General features: G+C 39.9%; 1 protein-coding gene across 2 annotated transcripts in view; it reads left to right on the top strand.

Annotated features, from left to right (window-relative positions):
* Nucleotides 1-17,220, top strand: part of CAMKMT (calmodulin-lysine N-methyltransferase) — a 223,340-nt gene that overhangs the window by 162,732 nt on the left and 43,388 nt on the right. For both annotated transcript variants that reach the window (XM_064158393.1, XM_064158392.1), the window contains exons 4-5: nt 13,220-13,280; nt 16,307-16,361. In XM_064158393.1, the coding sequence (XP_064014463.1) occupies nt 13,220-13,280; nt 16,307-16,361 (116 nt within the window). The remainder of the gene's footprint in view (nt 1-13,219; nt 13,281-16,306; nt 16,362-17,220) is intronic.

Genomic DNA, 17,220 nt, shown 5'->3' with positions numbered 1-17,220 from the left:
AATTTTTCTACCTTTTTTTTTTTTTTTCCCCCTGTGGATATCAGTCTATTCATCTTTCAAAAAGCTTGAGGCTGAATCAAGTTAGGCAATGCTGTACAACAAGAGGCAGCCTAGGCTCTGAAGGCCCATTTAAGTCTATTTTTATAAAGAGAATCAAATTCCAGTTTACAGTAAGCATATGCTTCAGTTGACATCTGTTTCTAAGACTTGGATGCTTTGTTTGCATAACAGGCACCAATAAATGGCCTTGTTTTAAGTCTGCTCACTCAGTTGTATTTGGGTTGTTCAGCTGGGGATTTGAGTTGCAGCTGATCCCCTACCGCTCATAGTAGATACAAAAGGGAAGGGGGAAAAAAAATCTGAGAAACCCAGTCTTATTTATTAATGCAGATTTCAACATTCTCAATAAGCCGCTTTCCTTTTGTTACACGACTACTAAATTCTTGTTTACCCAAGCAGAGAAGCGCTTCAAAGTATCAAATTAAAGACAACAAAAAAGTTTGTTTTCTTAACGTTTTATTTAACAGCGTTTGTATCTTTATCAACTGATAAAGCCTGGTATTGTGAAGAACATGTAATGCTGGGCATTAAATGGATGATTGGTGTGAGAAACGCGCTTGTTTTGGAAACATGTAATTACACAGTGTAGTCATTTTTTTTCAAATGCCACATTTTCTTTAAATGTCTGTGCCCCAGTGATGATGGAATCTAAAGTACTTTGTGACTAAAATTTAATGCCATCTGCTTTCTTGGGAAAACAAATTCTGGACTTCTCAAGGAAAAAAAATACACAAATAATGTATGTTGCTTTGCTAGCCTGAAGAACGTAAGGCTTCAACTATGAGGTGGTGCATTCTGTGGCAGCTATATCATATTCCCCTGATACCTCAAATAGAATTTGCTACATTTCTAAGAAACCTAGGAAATGCTTGTAAAGAAAACAAAAATGTATTGGTAGCATCACAGCTGTTCAGTTACCTGGCATGGTAACCACTAACTTTGGGTTTTTTTTAAGCAGTAATATCAGCAGCTATTAATTTTCATTATTTTGAACTTCCGTCCCCCTTCTAAATTATTGTGAAATGCTCTCTAGTAGTGTACAGAATATATAGGATGTTTCAAGTGGATTTACTTATCAACTTTTTCTAGTGGTACCAACAGCTGTAGTGTGAAATGTATCTACTCCATTTACTCTTATCCGTTGCACCTACTTTCTTTTTCCCTTTAATTTTTATATATGGTAAAAATTTCATTGAAGAGAGATTTTAGATGACAGGACTGTAATTTTAAACCCAATAGAAGAGGTGTAAGCAATTTGAGCTTAGCTGAAGCATAATCTTAGGTTGTCAAGAAGAAACCCATTCTCCCTATGCTAATCAATCAGTATATCAACCGACCAATCATCTCCTCAGCTTAGCATATATCTTAAGGTTTGATATATCTATTAACTGCCCATCATGCAGCTGGTCTCTAGTTGATGAGATTCCCCCTATCTTGGCATTTGGAAGCAGACAACTGAGCTATCACAGCCTCAGATAAATACTAAAGTGGAGATTTCAATCCTGCTCCTGATAGCAAAGACAATCCAGGAGTATAGAACATATTTTCAGGAAAGAGCACGTAGAGAATTACATTTTCAACAGTGTGTTATATGTGAAAATTGCATATATTTCACAGTCTCCTTTTCCTCCTCTCCCCTCCCTTCCCCAGAAGTAACCAAAATTATTCCTTTATCATGACTGAAACTCTTAGCAGTAAAAAAGAACAAGACAGTGCTAAAATGTGTTGGTAGCTGCTAATTACTATTATGGTGGCATGCAACTAATTTTTGTAAAGTTGTTTTCACAGCCAGTATTGTGTTCTTACTTTATTGGCATGAAAATAGCCAATAAAAGTGTTTAATTCTTCAGGAAAAAAGTTTGACTTCCAGAAGATTATACACTTGCCTCTATTTTTAAAGTCTGACCTCAACATTCATTAAGAGGAAAACATAATCTAAGTATTGTAGAGTCTACCTGCTGACACAGGAGTTCAGCATGCAGGTATAATACAGCCTGTCAAGGTCTGTCTGTATAAGAAATACTGTGTAAATTGAGAACTTACTGTGTTGACTTTGCTATTAGTAAAAATCTGCCTCAAAGAATCAGGTGACAGTTATTGTAAAGCCTTGCCACTCGGGAGAGAATTGTAGGGTTGCACAAGGGTCTGTGGTCACTGTGGAACAGAGCACGTAAGGGAAAAGTCTCCCACACAGATTTCAGTGTCAAAAGAAGGGGCCTGGTGTGTCTGCTGGTGTACAACTGAGCAATTCCTAAATTCAGAGAAAACGTGCTCACTTTAACTAAGAATGTGGTCAGCTTTAAGATCTAGCAGTGACAAACCAAACCAGATTGTTATGAGGTTAGCTCATAGACTGTTTCATGCTTTCACTTAATTAAATTTTGTGTAATGATTTACTCTGGTTTTATTTCTTTGGTTTTGAGATTCAGTCCAATGGATGTTCTGAAACACATTTTTCCCACACTGAAAAACTATACAAATCCCTGAGCTATATATCTTACTTAAAGCACATCACTCTCGACCTAAGAACACTTTGGTGTCAGAGTGTGAAAGAGTTAAGTGTTTATACAGCTCAGCAACCATTTTTTTATTGGAATTTTTGGAGCACCTGTGTTGCTCTTTTGCATTATTTATGACATGTGAAATAAGAATGTGGCCAGTTAGGTCATAGTTTATTACAGTAGCATAATAAATGTGAAAGTAATCAGTGAAAATGGGTTGTTAATATTTCAGACCTCTTTGGAGACTAAATTCTACTCTTACCACTTTTGTATCCTTCCTTAGCATAATACACTGAAAATGTTGATATTGTAAGAAGAACATCCTTGGATTCGACTCTAAAATGCACAGCATATACCTCTGTAGCAAATGCTACAATGGTTTCTCAGAAAGATCATGCACGTTTCAAATTGGAGGCTGCTTCACTGGCTGGGATACACTGGTATAACACCACACAAAACCACCTGAAGATCTGGCCCATTTTATTAGTGCTTATGAAAAATGCCAGGTGAACAGCTATTGTTCTTGAAACCTGTTCAGGCAAAAACCAGCCATAAGCAATGGGAGTGTGTATGTCAAACCTGACCAGGGAGGCTCTTCATGCTTGTTTAATCCTTAACCTTTCGGGGGGGGAGGAAGTTATAGCATTTACCTTAACTCTTAGAGTCTGAATTTGTATGGAATACAGATCCATGTGAGTCTGTAAATAGGTGAGATGTCTGAGAGGGCTTCATCCTTGTGCAGCATTCTTGCTTCAAGAACTTCTCACAAGTCTAATCTCATGTGAGAGGTAAAAATAGGATCTAGTAATGTAGGGCAATTTAGGGCTTCTGCTGCAGGATAGTCACCAGTAGTGCAGACTTTCAATAATTGCACACTTAGCACCAGAGAAAGAATCAAAGCTCTTTGAATATGGTGACCTAACAATTTAATTTAAGAATATGTAGGGTGTGTGATCCTCTTTCGCCAGTATGTGAAGTTCCGAGGGCTGTGATAGGTTGTTTTGTTAGAGACAGATGGTTCAAGGCTTTCAAACTAAAGTGTGCACGCAATTATTATTGCACTTGCACACAATTAATATCTCCTGGCAGCACAGAGCAGATGTTTTCTAATAGTTTGGTAAACTATGTAGAATGGTAGAGTTTGACAAAGAGGAAAAACACCAGCTCAGAAGCAACTGGGATTGAAAAATGTATTGTATTGGTTTGGTGATGGGAAAAACAAACAAAAAATCCCAACCCACCACCCAGGAAAAGAAAAATTTCAAGCTTTAGACATTCCTTCCAAACACAAGCAAAGTCCTCAAATAAGTTCCCCTCTATTTGTACACATTGCACTACATAAGGGTGCATAGATCATTTCTCCAAGCTTCCCTGGTCTGTGTCAAATATCCGAGGAAGATAAACAGTATTAGTAACCAGGGTTAATCTACAGCTTTGTGTGAGACCCATGATATTTCTGTAAAAACACAAAACAAGGACACCCCTAAACCAAAAATGTAAAAACCTCATTGAAAAAAACCAACCCACATCAAACTCCCACAAATTGGCTGGCTTCCTCCCTTCATCTATAGACAAAAGTGAAATTAGGATATTGCAACTGCCCTGAGAGAGATGCAAGGTTACAGTTGAGATATGGGTGATTATATCTGTGAGATATTATGTATACTGTAAAAAGCAGTGATTTATTTGAACTATCCAACTATTAGTCTGGACACAAGTCTTCAAAGTCTGTCTTTCTGTATAGCTTTTTGTTTGTGGAGTGAAAAGAAAATGCATGCACCTAGAATGTATTGTCACAAATTTAAACATCACTGAGTACTCTTTTTTCCTGTGCTTCCCAGAACGAGTGCTCATTTAAATCAGATATAATGAAAACTGGATGACTAATCCTAAATTCAGGTGTACTACCACTCAGGCTAGGCAGATTGCTAGTTGATCATGCTAAGATGCTCCCTTATCCATTATTGGATCTGAAGAAGAGGAGGATTAAGAATTATCTGACTTCTCAGTTAATGTGGAAATCATCTAAAAGCTCAGCTTAGAAAGGTCTTAGAAAGCTGAACAGCACTAAAATAATAATAATGTCTTAAGAATTTTTAATAATATAAATGTGCCATATCACATTTATAGACAGAAAATAGATGCTTGTGGTTTGTATCTGAGGTGGTCTTTTGTCTCTTTCTTCCTGTTTTTGCAATGACATATGAAAGTGCTATAACTATTTCCTTTTTATTTTAACTTATTGCAATTAGAAGTTGTCATGTGCGACAAGTTCACACTTCTGAAACTGAGTAGAAAAATTGTATTGCTTTTGAAGTAAGAGTAGAAAACAATTTGATAAGTATCTTTGGAAATGAGGATTATTATGAATCAAGCTACTTTTAATGAAGTGGGAGGGAGGGAAAACTGTATCTCAGGAAATACAGTTGTATAATCTATCTCTGATCTTCTCAGGGTTTTTTCTATTATATTTATTTCTAGTATCTTTCCCTGCTCTTGGTTACAGTGAACAGACCCTTCATTGAAAAGACTGAAACACTATTTTTCTGTATTTTCAAGGGATAGGAGAGTCTGTGAACCAGAAGATGTCTCTTAATATTCCATCATTCCATTTTTAGGCTAGTTCTGCTGTTTGCTATAGCAATATTTGTTTTATCATTTCTATCACTCCAATATGTATACTTGCCTTTCAAAAGATGTGAGAAGTATTTAAAAAGAGAAGAGAAAAAATGCTAGTATTTCAAAACGCTATTATAGTGCATTTCCAAATATGTCAGACACATCTTTGTTAAAATTAAACCAAGGATTGGTTTTGAGCGAATAGCCCTATATCCTTACAGATGCTGTGGATGGATGCATCTAAGCTGCTTATTATATTGATGGGTTTTGCTGCTCTGCAGCAAATGAAAACAGGCAGCTGCTTCCTCCATCAAAGCAAAAAGCAGCCTGAGTTTTTATTAAACGAGTGTTCATTTCTTCTATTGCCAAAATTCTTACACAAAACAAAAGAGCAGTTTTAGCACATTATTGCTTAACTAGACATGAACAACTGACAGCAAGTGATAAGCCTGTCTGCTTTTCACAACTGGTAATCATTTTTGGAATAGACGTTTTAATATAGTTGAATATAAAATTTTGTAATTTACATCTACAATGGTACATAAATTTATAGATCCAGGGTTGGGTTTGTTGTTTTTTTTTCAGGAGAATGAAGGCTATAATCAATCAAACAAACAAACAAACAAAAAGGTTTGTTCTGGTGTTGTTTAATTTTTAATAACTGTTTGAAAACTAGGAAAAAAAAAAACAACAAGACAAACCAAGCAAACAAACAAAATAACCCCCAAACCAACCATAAAACACTACAACACAGCCCAGTCAAATTCATTCATTTGAAAAAAAAGCATGCTAAAGATAATCATGCAAGTAGATGTGGAGAGTTTGCTGATTTTTCTTGTGGAAGAGACATGGGTACATTCACAGCCTTGGCTTTTTAACTCTGTTTCCACACCAGTTCCAGCGAGCATCTTAAGTTTGTGCTCTAAAAGAAATCTGCAGATTGCAGACCATCGTGTTTTCCTCTTACTCATGAATAATAATGAGAATGAAAGTGAGAGATGCAGTGCTGAGGCCATTTCCTCTGGGCTGAAGATCTCAGCCAGTGCTTATACATATTTTTCAATGATCTGAATATCATGAATTCTGCTTTAGATTGAAAGAGAGACAAGAGTTTCCATAAAATGTATGTGCATCGGGGGAAACGGCCAGATGTATTTCTCTTTATATCTTCTATTTCTTCTGGCATCCTTGTACTTTTTCAAACTCACTTATGGCTTTCCTGCTGTGAAGAAGTAAGCTAGCCATTCTCCCTGGCTCAAATTACTCCTCCTCACCGGACCTAAAAGGTGGTTTGCCAGGCGCAAAAGTTGGGAGCAGTAAAGCACAGGTGTGAGGTGCTACCGGGAAAAGGATTTAATAAATACTTCTCTTTTTTCACTCTGCATGCATTTACCTTTGAAGCTGCTCGCTTGTGTTGTGGAGGCAGGGAATTAATGTGGCTGAGTCAGGAATATGTAGAAAAATGGAGTTATTTTATTTTCCTGAAAACCTGCCCCCAAAACTAGATACAGAAATTAATTTAGTTCTAATTAGCAGATTCAGTCAGCTTGAGAAGATCTTACAAGGATATCATAGGAAAATTTGGCTATTTTGGAAGTCAGGAGTTGGAAAGGCTAAGCTACTAAACATAGCATTCCCCACTATTAATCATGCTGAGCCAGGCCGGCTGAGAGAAAGGGCAGTCCAGATGCTTGTCCAGTTGCCCTCTTTCAAAAGCCATCCGAGGCTCCTTAGGGCCTGTCAAGCCTGCATAAAGGGAGTGCTTATGGTGGGAAGCGTCCAAAGCAGGGACAGTCCTGTCCCTCGGGAGCTTGTCCTTCGGAGCGCCAGGGGGCTCTTTCTGCAGGAACTATCCAGGCGGGGGAGAACTCTAAGGCAGGAACCCCAAGGTAGGAAGCACCCCAATATTTATACCCTTCCTAGACAAAGAGCAGAGTTGCCACTTCCCAGGCGCGAAGGCCGCAGCCAGTGCCCAGCCCCATTCCAGCGCGGGCACTGTGCGAGTTACCCCTTGTGCCAGCAGGGCCCTTTGCTGCCCCCCTTCACGCCTGCAGGCTGGGGGGGAAACAGCTTTTTCATGCTTTTTCCTCTCCCATTCAAACCACAGAGGGAGAGGGATTTTGGGGTATACAGGACTCCAGGACAACTTGTCAACACAGTCAGAGTACGTTTCAGAATACAGAGCCTCAGATTAGAGTTTCAACACTCCTCAACTCATGTGTTGATGCTTGTAGTGGTTGAATGTCCAGAACTCTGTAGCTGTTCTCCTTTTGAAGTCCTGCTCTCAGATTGAATTTTGTAGGAAAATAATTACAGTATCACAGTATCATCAGGGTTGGAAGAGACCTCACAGATCATCAAGTCCAACCCTTTACCACAGAGCTCAAGGCTAGACCATGGCACCAAGTGCCACGTCCAACCTTGCCTTGAAGTGCCCCAGGGACGGCGACTCCACCACATCCCTGGGCAGCCCATTCCAGTGTCCAATGACCCTCTCAGTGAAGAACTTTCTCCTCACCCAAGGAGGGTGTGGATGCCCCCTCCCTGCAGGTGATCAAGGCTAGGTTAGATAAGGCTTTGAGTGACCTGTTCCAGTGGGAGGTGTCCCTGCCTGTGGCAAGGGCTTGGAACTAGATGACCTTCAAGGTCCCTTCCAGCCTAAACCATTCTGTGATTCTATGATGCTATGATTTTGAGATCAGATGTCTACTATATGTGGCCAGGTGAACCACTATGGAAAAGGGACAAAATTTCCATTCGGATTGTTCTGGAAAGGAACTTTTTAATTCCTAGTGTCAGTGAAGCAGGTGTAGGGTAGCTTTATACCTCCTACTCAAGAGCTTCCAGGGATGGCTCACCTGTCACCTCCTGTTACTCTCTTGTTTCCACTGTGTAGTGCTGGCAGACAGTAGAGCAGAATTGTGCTAATCTTGCACTATCCCAGTTAAAGTGATCAGTAGCTACTGTGACTCATTTGCAGCTTAGTCTCCTTTCTGGAGATGTAATGACTCCAAGCATCACATGTCTTTAAAAAGATGCATATCAAAATTTTGAGTGCTATATCCTGAGAACTTTTTTCTAGTAGCATCTAATCTGATGTCCCTAGAGGACTTCACATCAAATCCCAGCATTTCTGAGACAGTATGCTTTAAAATACGTGGTGAAAAGCCACAAAGGAGAAACACTAATTATTTATTTGTAAATACTGGATAATTCATTTACATCAGAACATTTTCTGTTCTGTCATATAGGATCCAGCACTTTTAGATTTGATGCAGAAGTAATACCAGGTTTGTGTTACTTTGGACTAGCGTTGCTCTACCTGATTGTTAAAACCAAAATCCTCAGAAGGCTGTCCACACATGTTGAAAAGTTGTTTGAAAGAGCTGTTGTGCCATGGCTGATGCAGAAGGACCTGACATTTCACATACTAATCACTATGAGAGTGATAAAACCAACTTAATTTGCGTGTTCTTAGCATTATTTTGTGTTCTTGCTAGTGTTGTTCCTTCCTAGGAATAGTTTGAGTGCCTGTTGTTACATCATACTGTGTTAGAACAATTCAGGGTTTCTTTCCTTAGTCTTCCCATAATTCCATTATGTGGGTCTAAGTCATAGAATCATGGAATCAACCAGGTTGGAAGAGACATCCAAGATCATTCAGTCCAACCTAGCACCCAGCCCTAGCCAATCATCTAGACCATGGCACTAAGTGCCTCATCCAGTCTTTGCTTCAACACCTCATAGGACGGTGACTCCACCACCTCCCAGGCAGCCCATTCCAATGCCAATCACTCTCTATGGCAACAACTACCTCCTAACATCCAGCCTAAACTTCCAACGGCACAACTTGAGACTGTGTCCCCTTATTCTGTTGCTGGTTGCCTGGGAGAAGAGCTCAACCCCCACCTGGCTACAACCTCCCTTCAGGTAGTTGTAGACAGCAATGAGGTCCCCCCTGAGTCTCCTCTTCTCCAAGCTAAACAACCCCAGCTCCCTCAGCCTCTCCTCAAACAGTTTGTGTTCCAGGCCTCTCAACAGCTTCGTCTCTGTCTCCTAGTGTCGTTCCTAATGTGCAAAATTGGGAGAATAGAAATTCATTATTTCAGGGTTTTGTAACATAGGCTCCATTACCGTGGTGGGTAGATTCAGACTGGATGTTAGGAAAAAGTTTTTCAGCATGAGAGTGGTGACATTCTGGAATGGGTTGCCCAGGGAGGTGGTGGAAGCCTGATCCCTGGAGGTGTTTAAGGCCAGGCTGGATGAGGCTCTAGACAGCCTGATCTAGTGCAAGGTGTCCCTGCTCATAGCAGGAGGGGTGGAATTAGATGGATCCTTCTGGTTCCTTCCAACCCTGACTGATTCTATGATTTAGTGATACGGTTGTAAGAATGCATGCATTTTGCCTGTCTCTGCAGATACAGGATTTCTCCATCCATCATCTTGCTAGTCAGTGATGATGTTTTTCTACCCCTACTGCTGTGGAAAGTTTCATCAGGCTGCCTGGAAGTAGATATCTTTGCTTTTATGGAACATGTGTAGTGCATTTCTAGCTCCATCCTAATGATGAAACGCTGTCTCTCTCCTGTGTCTTCAAACATGCCAAATCACAGTCCTCCTTGAGGCTCTCCTGGAAATACAAACACAACTTCTTTGTTTCAGTAGGGATTCTGATGTTTTCTGGCATTTGTTCTCTCTTTTCCCGTTGCAGATATCAAGGTGATAGGTTTAAAACCTCTAGTAAAAGTAACAAAACATTTAATTTTGTGAAAAGAAACTCTTGTTTCTCTCTGTTTCTTTGTTCAGTGAGATTTTCAGTTCCTCTGTCTAGGGCTTGCATATTTATAGCCTTTGAAATGCATGACCGTTTGAGGGTCTTTTGATAGTCTTTTGCCTATACATGTGTAAGTAATCGACTTGCATGTGTAAGTCGTTGCACATGCAAATAGGCACCCGTCCAGTGCTGTGTATTTGTAATCAAATTCATAATACAACACGAGAATAATTTTATTTTAAACATTTCAGGTGTGTTTATAGGGAACTTAATCCGTATCCATATGTATGTGTTTGCAGGAAATAAATGGTGCTTTTCACAACCTCGTTGTAGTAGTTAACTCAGGAATTGGTGCATTTCTGCATTACAACTGTATGTTTTGCCAAAGAAGCAGGACTATCTCATACTTGCAACTTCAAAATGTAGGTCATTGTGTTGGTGAATGTAGGTCAGAGTGAAGGGGAAGAAGACAGAATGCAAACTCCTCCAAACGGATCTTTAAGCTTATCCCTGTTTTGAAGGTCAAGAGGCTTAGCTACCTGTTCAAGCACGAGAAGCTTTTCCTTTTACTAAAATTAATGCAGATATTCTGGCTTCTTGGCTTGGCTTCCATACTTGAGACCTGTTGTTTGTGAAAGACCTCCTGACTCCTGCTTCTTTAGCTGCCAGCCATTTATATCATTACTCAGGTGATACTTCCTCCCCGTGGGGGAAGGGAGCGGGGAGGGGAGTCAGGCGCATCACTGGCATCTGCCTAAAGAAGAGCGTTATCTTTCCAAGGGTGCTTTACCCTTCTCTCAGCACAGAGCTATCTGACACACCTGCAGCTTCAGCTGCTATCAACATTGTAATGGTAGCAGGGGAAAGAATGGTGACCCCTCATAAAAAATTTAGTGACACCATTCAAAGTGCCCTTACAATAACAACCATAAAACTGCGAGAGATGTCTGACTGAGGGTACTGAAAACTCAAACGCTGAAGAATTTTGCTACTGTTGACAAGTATTTTTAAAACCTGCTCAGGCTCCAAGTTTGCTGTCAAAGAATTTAGGTTTTATGTGTTTGTGGGTGTAGAGGGTTTCTTTTGTAATGTGAGATATAAGTATTATAAACGGTATTAAATTAGCCATGTCTTCACTAAATATTTAAAAGGCACTTTCATTGCTTGAACATACACCAGTCACTGCAAACAGAAACTTTCTTTATATTATACACTAATATATTTAAACAGTTATTGTATTTATTTCAAAATCTGTCATTTTAGTGTATTTCAATGCTCAAAAGCATTTAAAATGCTCAAAAGGGAGACAGCAAATCCTGTGCAATTCTTAGTGTATGTTTCACTGAAGAATGGGTAGTCGTGTGTGAATATTTCATTTTAACCCTTAGCAAGTCTAGGAAAATTGCACATTTGTAAACACCTAATCAGCCTAAACTGTCATGAAGAGGACAAATACCAATAACCAACACTGATTTGTTGTTCTTGTCATACAGATTAATTGTCCCTTCTTTTTTTTTTCCCTCTCTTTAATATCGTTCTCATGCACAAGTTACGTTTGGAGTTTTGGCCAAGCCCTGCCTAAGCTTTTGCTTGATCGATGTGGAGACAACACTAATATATTTTCATCATTTTTCACCATGAGGATGGGTAGTTCAGAATATTTATTGGATGGAAAAGAAAAAATTTGTGTTCAGTTGTTAGAATCAAGACTTAGGTGATTTAAAAGGAGGACAGTTTTTCTCCCAGACTACTTCTATTCAATCTATTGTGGTGTTTTTAAAGTCTCGAGAATGAAAAATTATTTTAAATGGTCTGAAGGATGCATATGCATAGTAAGATGCATAGGGTTCAGTTTATCTGTCTAGAAATATCTAAAGGGTGTTCCCACATGTCTGGGTTTAAGTTTGGTGGAACAACTGAAGTGTCTGTACTTCATATTATTAAGCTTCTGTCATGTTAATTCACAATGCTCTTTGTTGTAGGGGGAGGCTAACCCTTGTTTTCACCTGTGGATAGACATGCAATTTTTTCCCCCATTGCTAAGCAACGACAGATGGAAAGCACATACAACCATGATTTGGCCATGTACACCTTTGATTCACTGTCCCTTAACTTTGGGAAGATAACTCAAGTGCCTCAATATGAATCTGTTCATCCCAGGCTCCCTCCAGCAACGGAGGCTCATGCCTGCAGGAGGGCATGCAAGCCATTCAGGATCTGTGGCCGCCCTCTCTGTGGCCCACAGATTCTCAGTTAGATGTTCGAATGAGTTGGGAAGCAGATCAGACAAAACTGCAGGTTTCATGAGTCCGTGGTATTGAGGGCATAAATTTGCATGAATGCCTCCAAGTACTTACCAAGCTTGGCAATGACCAGTGTTAGTTTTATAATGGGTGGTTATAAAGTTGCAAATAACACTGAGTAGGTGAAAAAAGCAAAATTCCTCCTGTCTATTCCCATACTAGAGGCCCTCAGGTGAAAATGTCAGAGAAGCAAGTACAGAACAAGAGACAGGAGGTGTTCCTTTTTACAGGGTGCTAAAACTGTGATGCTTCCTGCCGCAAGACATTGCAGCCATGGGAAGTTTACCGCAGCCCACAGTACAGCCAGAAAAATCCTTCATTGGCTATTAAACAGACCTCACCATTTGTATCTCCCCTTGTCCTTGGCAGCTTCTTCAGCCACAGCTAGAAATAACGCTGCATCGTTGCTCTAGTCCTGTGTTTGCCCCGAGCATGTGTCAATGGCCAGTGCTCCTTGCAGTCAGATTGATGCCTCCCTGAGCAAACCCGTTAAAGAAAAGGACCTAAGTAAAAAGGAACTGGGAAAAAAATGAAATCTTTGTGGAGAATAGTGGCTAAAAGAGGGGAGATCTTCTGTCCACTGCTAGAAACAAAGAAAGGCAGGCCTCTCATCCCATCCACAAAACCAGTTTGATATTCATGCCAATGCCCAAGTGGCAGAAGTTTGATCAAATAACATTTTGTGTAACTTTTGAAGTTCTGACAATTGTATGTGTAAGTGTAGACCTGTGTCAGCTTCTAACCATTAGTCAGGATGAAATCCAGGATAATTTTTTCAGATCCAATGCTTAAATCTTCCAGTAAAATATTCATTTGTTTCTTTATTCCATAGTATTATGGCAAATTTAGAAGTTAAACAGTGGATATAGGTGTCTATGTGGTGGCATGTATTAAAATATTATAGATTAAAAAAAAAAAAGGCAAAATAATGTATTAAGGAGACAAATACTTTTGTGTTACAGGTCTCTGGCCATCTGAAGAAATTCTGGCTTACTACTGCCTAAAGCACAATGACATATTCAGGTACAGAGTTAAACATAAAAGGATATTTTCAAATCTGTTAGTTTTATTGTATCTGCACGGTAAAGATTGCTGTGATTTAAGTCTTCAGATTAAACTTAATGTGTTCAAGGTGAATGCATGTTGCTCTTAACAAAGAATTCTGAGCTGCCTTTGGGTACTAATATTGCACAGCAAGCTTTCTGCTATATGTCAAAGACTTTTGATTTCCACTCAAGGCGTTTTATTTCACTTTGATTTTTGGGAAACAAAAGTGAAGCTCCAATCGATCAGTACGGATTGTGAAGGTCAGGAAAAAATAAAAGGCATTCTTCAAATTAGCATCTGTTGCAGAAACAAGCAAGGTATTACCTGGTAAAATACATAAGAATCACTGCATATAGCAATGGAGGAATTTGTACCTGTTGTTAAGTGTTATGAAACAAATTTGGGACATCTGCACTTGGTTTGTTTCTAGCGTTTTTTCCTCATTTTCTAAATGTGTAGAAGTCAGTTATCAGGGCTCCAATAGGAATGCCTAAAAATAATATCCATCTTGTGTCCTCTTCCTTTCCCTTTGAGTATACAGGACTTTGCACTTGGAAAACCTTGAAGCTTCATTGTCCGGATGAATGTTGTCCAAGAAAAGCCATTTGAAGCCGTAAATTGTGCTCTGAGTGAGAGTGCAAGGCTAATGCTGAGTAAACCAGTTTGGAGTATAGAGGATCCCTTGTTTTGTTCACATACAGTGTTGGTAAAATAAGTTAAGACCAAACTCTAAGTCCCTGCCCCTTGTACCAAAGCAGAAAGTGTATCAGCTGTGAGCTGGTTCCTGTAGCTTGCTCAGTTTCTCCAATCTGAAATCAAAGACCTGGCACCAAAGCATGCCCTGCTTTGTAAAGCCTCAGTTATACTCTCTCCACCACCTGAATGAAACCCACCCTATTCGAGAAGACAGCTATCACACACAGTCTACTCTGTTCTCCGAGTTTAGCTGGGCACTGGGTTGTGTGAGTTTTGCTGCAGTTGTGGTGTCCCTGTAGCACTTTGCTGTGGCTCACGCACTCTGCATGTTCTCAGAGGCTTTTCACAGCAAGCCTCCCTCTGCTGCTTACTAAAAGGCTGTTTTCCTACCTTGGATACGCCAGCCTGGGTACTCAGAGACAGCAGTCAGTCAAACTTCGTTGGAAGAAGTGGACAGTTTTGCATCCTAATCTGCCACGATTATGCCCTCCTGACATTATGCTCAGAGTAGAGATTTTTGTTTTAATTCTCATTGATAAATGTCACTAAATATTGTCTGAATCACTCGTGATTTTATTTAAGATTTGGTTATAAGAGAAGTTACGATGACATTAATTATTTAGGTGCATAAATATGCATGCACGTATATACTTGTATATTATGTACATACAAACTTGTTTCAAAGTGGACAAAAAAATCCTGCTTTAGATACTTTCTGTTTTACTGCAGTGACCCTGGCTCTTATAAAGGGTCGAGTGCCTTCTAAATCACACACACACACACACATATATATACACACACTTTAATATATTTTGCATCTATGGCTTACAAAAAACAAAACTATATATGAAGAAAAGCCTGTAATCATTACATTTAAACCACAACCTGTGAATTTCTTACATCTGTGTTGTATTCTTATGTACAACAAGCTTGTGTACAGCTTGTTCCTCCAGTGTATGTCCACCTTTTGTCTCATTTCTGTCAAACAGGGCAGCTAGGCTTTTTTCATATAGAATGTATGGAGTGTAAGAAATATTAATCAATCCCATCCAGAGAGTAAGAAATATTAATCAATCCCATCCAGGCGGTGACCGTTAGTATACAGTCATGCAGCCTAGCCTGCCAGCCTCAGTGAACCAACTCTCAGCATCTGTGTACCACTACCGATATGGCATACTAGATGCTTGTCCTAAATACGTGTCAAGTGAGTAAGGAGATAAACATAAACGTAGATCTTCACATGTTGGCGTTTTAGGAGAGAGTAAAAGAGACACACACAAAAAGGATGGTTTATTTTTTTAAATCTGTTTTGCTGAGATTCCATTTTCTCCCTGTCAAACCCCAGTCAATGGCAACGTTTCTGCCAGCTGCAACAGTTGCTGTGGGTTTAGCTATAAAGCAGCGTGCTCCTAAACTGAGACTCTGCCTTGCCCTAGACGCCACTTCAGGCAGTTTCAGCGCGGGGTCAGCATCCCTCCCTCCTCCCCTCCTGGGGCAAGCCATGGCTCTGGAGGACATTCTTTATGGCTCCCCCTGCAAGCTCCCATTCGGCACACTCTCTGTGCCGAATTATATTTCACATGCACGTCTTAATAACAGCACAGTATGGTCTAAGTTAAAAGCAGACTTTTAGACCACGTATTCAGCCCTCAGCTCGGGCCGGGTTTAGGCTCTTGACACCAACTTCGCTTAGTTTTCTATAGCTTAACTGTTTGCTGTTCCCAGCATTGTTCATAACAGCATTGTTTGTAGGTCACTTGCAGTTTTAAGTGCTAATTGAAGGATCAGGTTTCTTCATGTGTAATTGTTTGGTGGTATATGGCTTGTTTTAAAACCTCTCTCTTTTTACTACTGAAAGACTTAGTCATAACTATATGGAGAGATGCAGAAATAATATTAATTTCCCCATTTACTTCTCTAACTGTTTTTGCAAGAGTGAATGTGGATTAACATTGTTATCCTTTCTTAACAATTATCTTTCGCTACTCTAGCTAGTTTAGTTCTAAAAGACAGAGCCATTGACAAGGGAAAAAAGGGAACCTTCTCAGATTTTTCAGCTCAGCGGTGGTAATGTTGCACTGAACGCTAATGAGGGAACCCCCACTGCTTTGCCTGCTTTGTGACTTTTCTATTTCATAATTATTTTTAAAACGCAAACCGACATGAGGTAGCCTGGTCATGTCTCTACAACTTCCTGGTAGCTCAGTTCTTACTGCAGATGGCAATTTGTTCTTGTAACATATATGTCTTTCTGACCATTTTCATCTAATTTGTATGGGTTCTACCATTTCCTTTCTCTCTTTCAGAGACCTTGCTGTGTGTGAGCTAGGGGGTGGCATGACATGCTTGGCTGGGCTCATGGTAGGTCTTTTCTCAATTCCAACCCCATTCAGAGGAAGAAACAAAAGGAAAAATGTTCCAGTGCCTCCAACTGCTGGGTCAGAGAACTGTCAACAGCCTCAGCTGCAGTCAAGCTGCAGAGTCTTGAGAGACCTTCTAGATTGACTTGCTTTCATATCATATTGATTTTATGGTTGCCTCGATGAGCAGAAACATTTTACCTCGGTGTAGTCAATATCTCTTGTTGTGACATTCCAGGCCACGTACGGTCTGTCTTTCATTGCCATAGCCGAAGCTTTTCTTTTTTTTCAGATTATAGTCCCATTTGCTAAGATACAGGAATAGCCTGACGAATCACAGTTGGAGCACCATGATATAGCTGCTAATGTTTTGCCTGCATTATTACACCAACAAACATGATCCAGAGCTCTCGGTAATTAGATTCTTTTGAATTAGATTGGCCATTCAGGAGAGTCGTTCACCATTCTCTGGGTTCTGAGTCATGTATTCAGGAGATATTATGTAGCAGTGCAGTGCATTAGACAAGTTTTTATGTCTCTACAAATAAAAGCATATTGTTACACTGATTGGCATTTGACAAACCTGTCGCTCTTACACAATGTGTCGAGGTTACAGCCCAATGTGCGAGCATGTCAAAGCTCACAAAAAAATTACCCTTACAAAGCCATCTGCCTGCAATGCAAAGTTATATGAAGGGCATCAGGCAGTCAGACAGAAGCAAGCTGAAAGGCAGAGTGACAGCCTTGTATGATGGCTCTACTAGATAAACAGAAGCCCGCAAATGAAAGCCTCTCAGAATACCATCATCCGCTGTCACAATGCAATTACGGAACAGAATGATAGCAAGATAGAGGCTCCC

This window comes from Pogoniulus pusillus, chromosome 18 (assembly GCF_015220805.1).
Source record: "Pogoniulus pusillus isolate bPogPus1 chromosome 18, bPogPus1.pri, whole genome shotgun sequence".
In the NCBI taxonomy this organism is placed as follows: Eukaryota; Metazoa; Chordata; class Aves; order Piciformes; family Lybiidae; genus Pogoniulus; species Pogoniulus pusillus.
The sequence above is the reverse complement of the archived record's forward strand: the minus strand, read 5'-3'. Positions and strand labels throughout refer to the sequence as shown.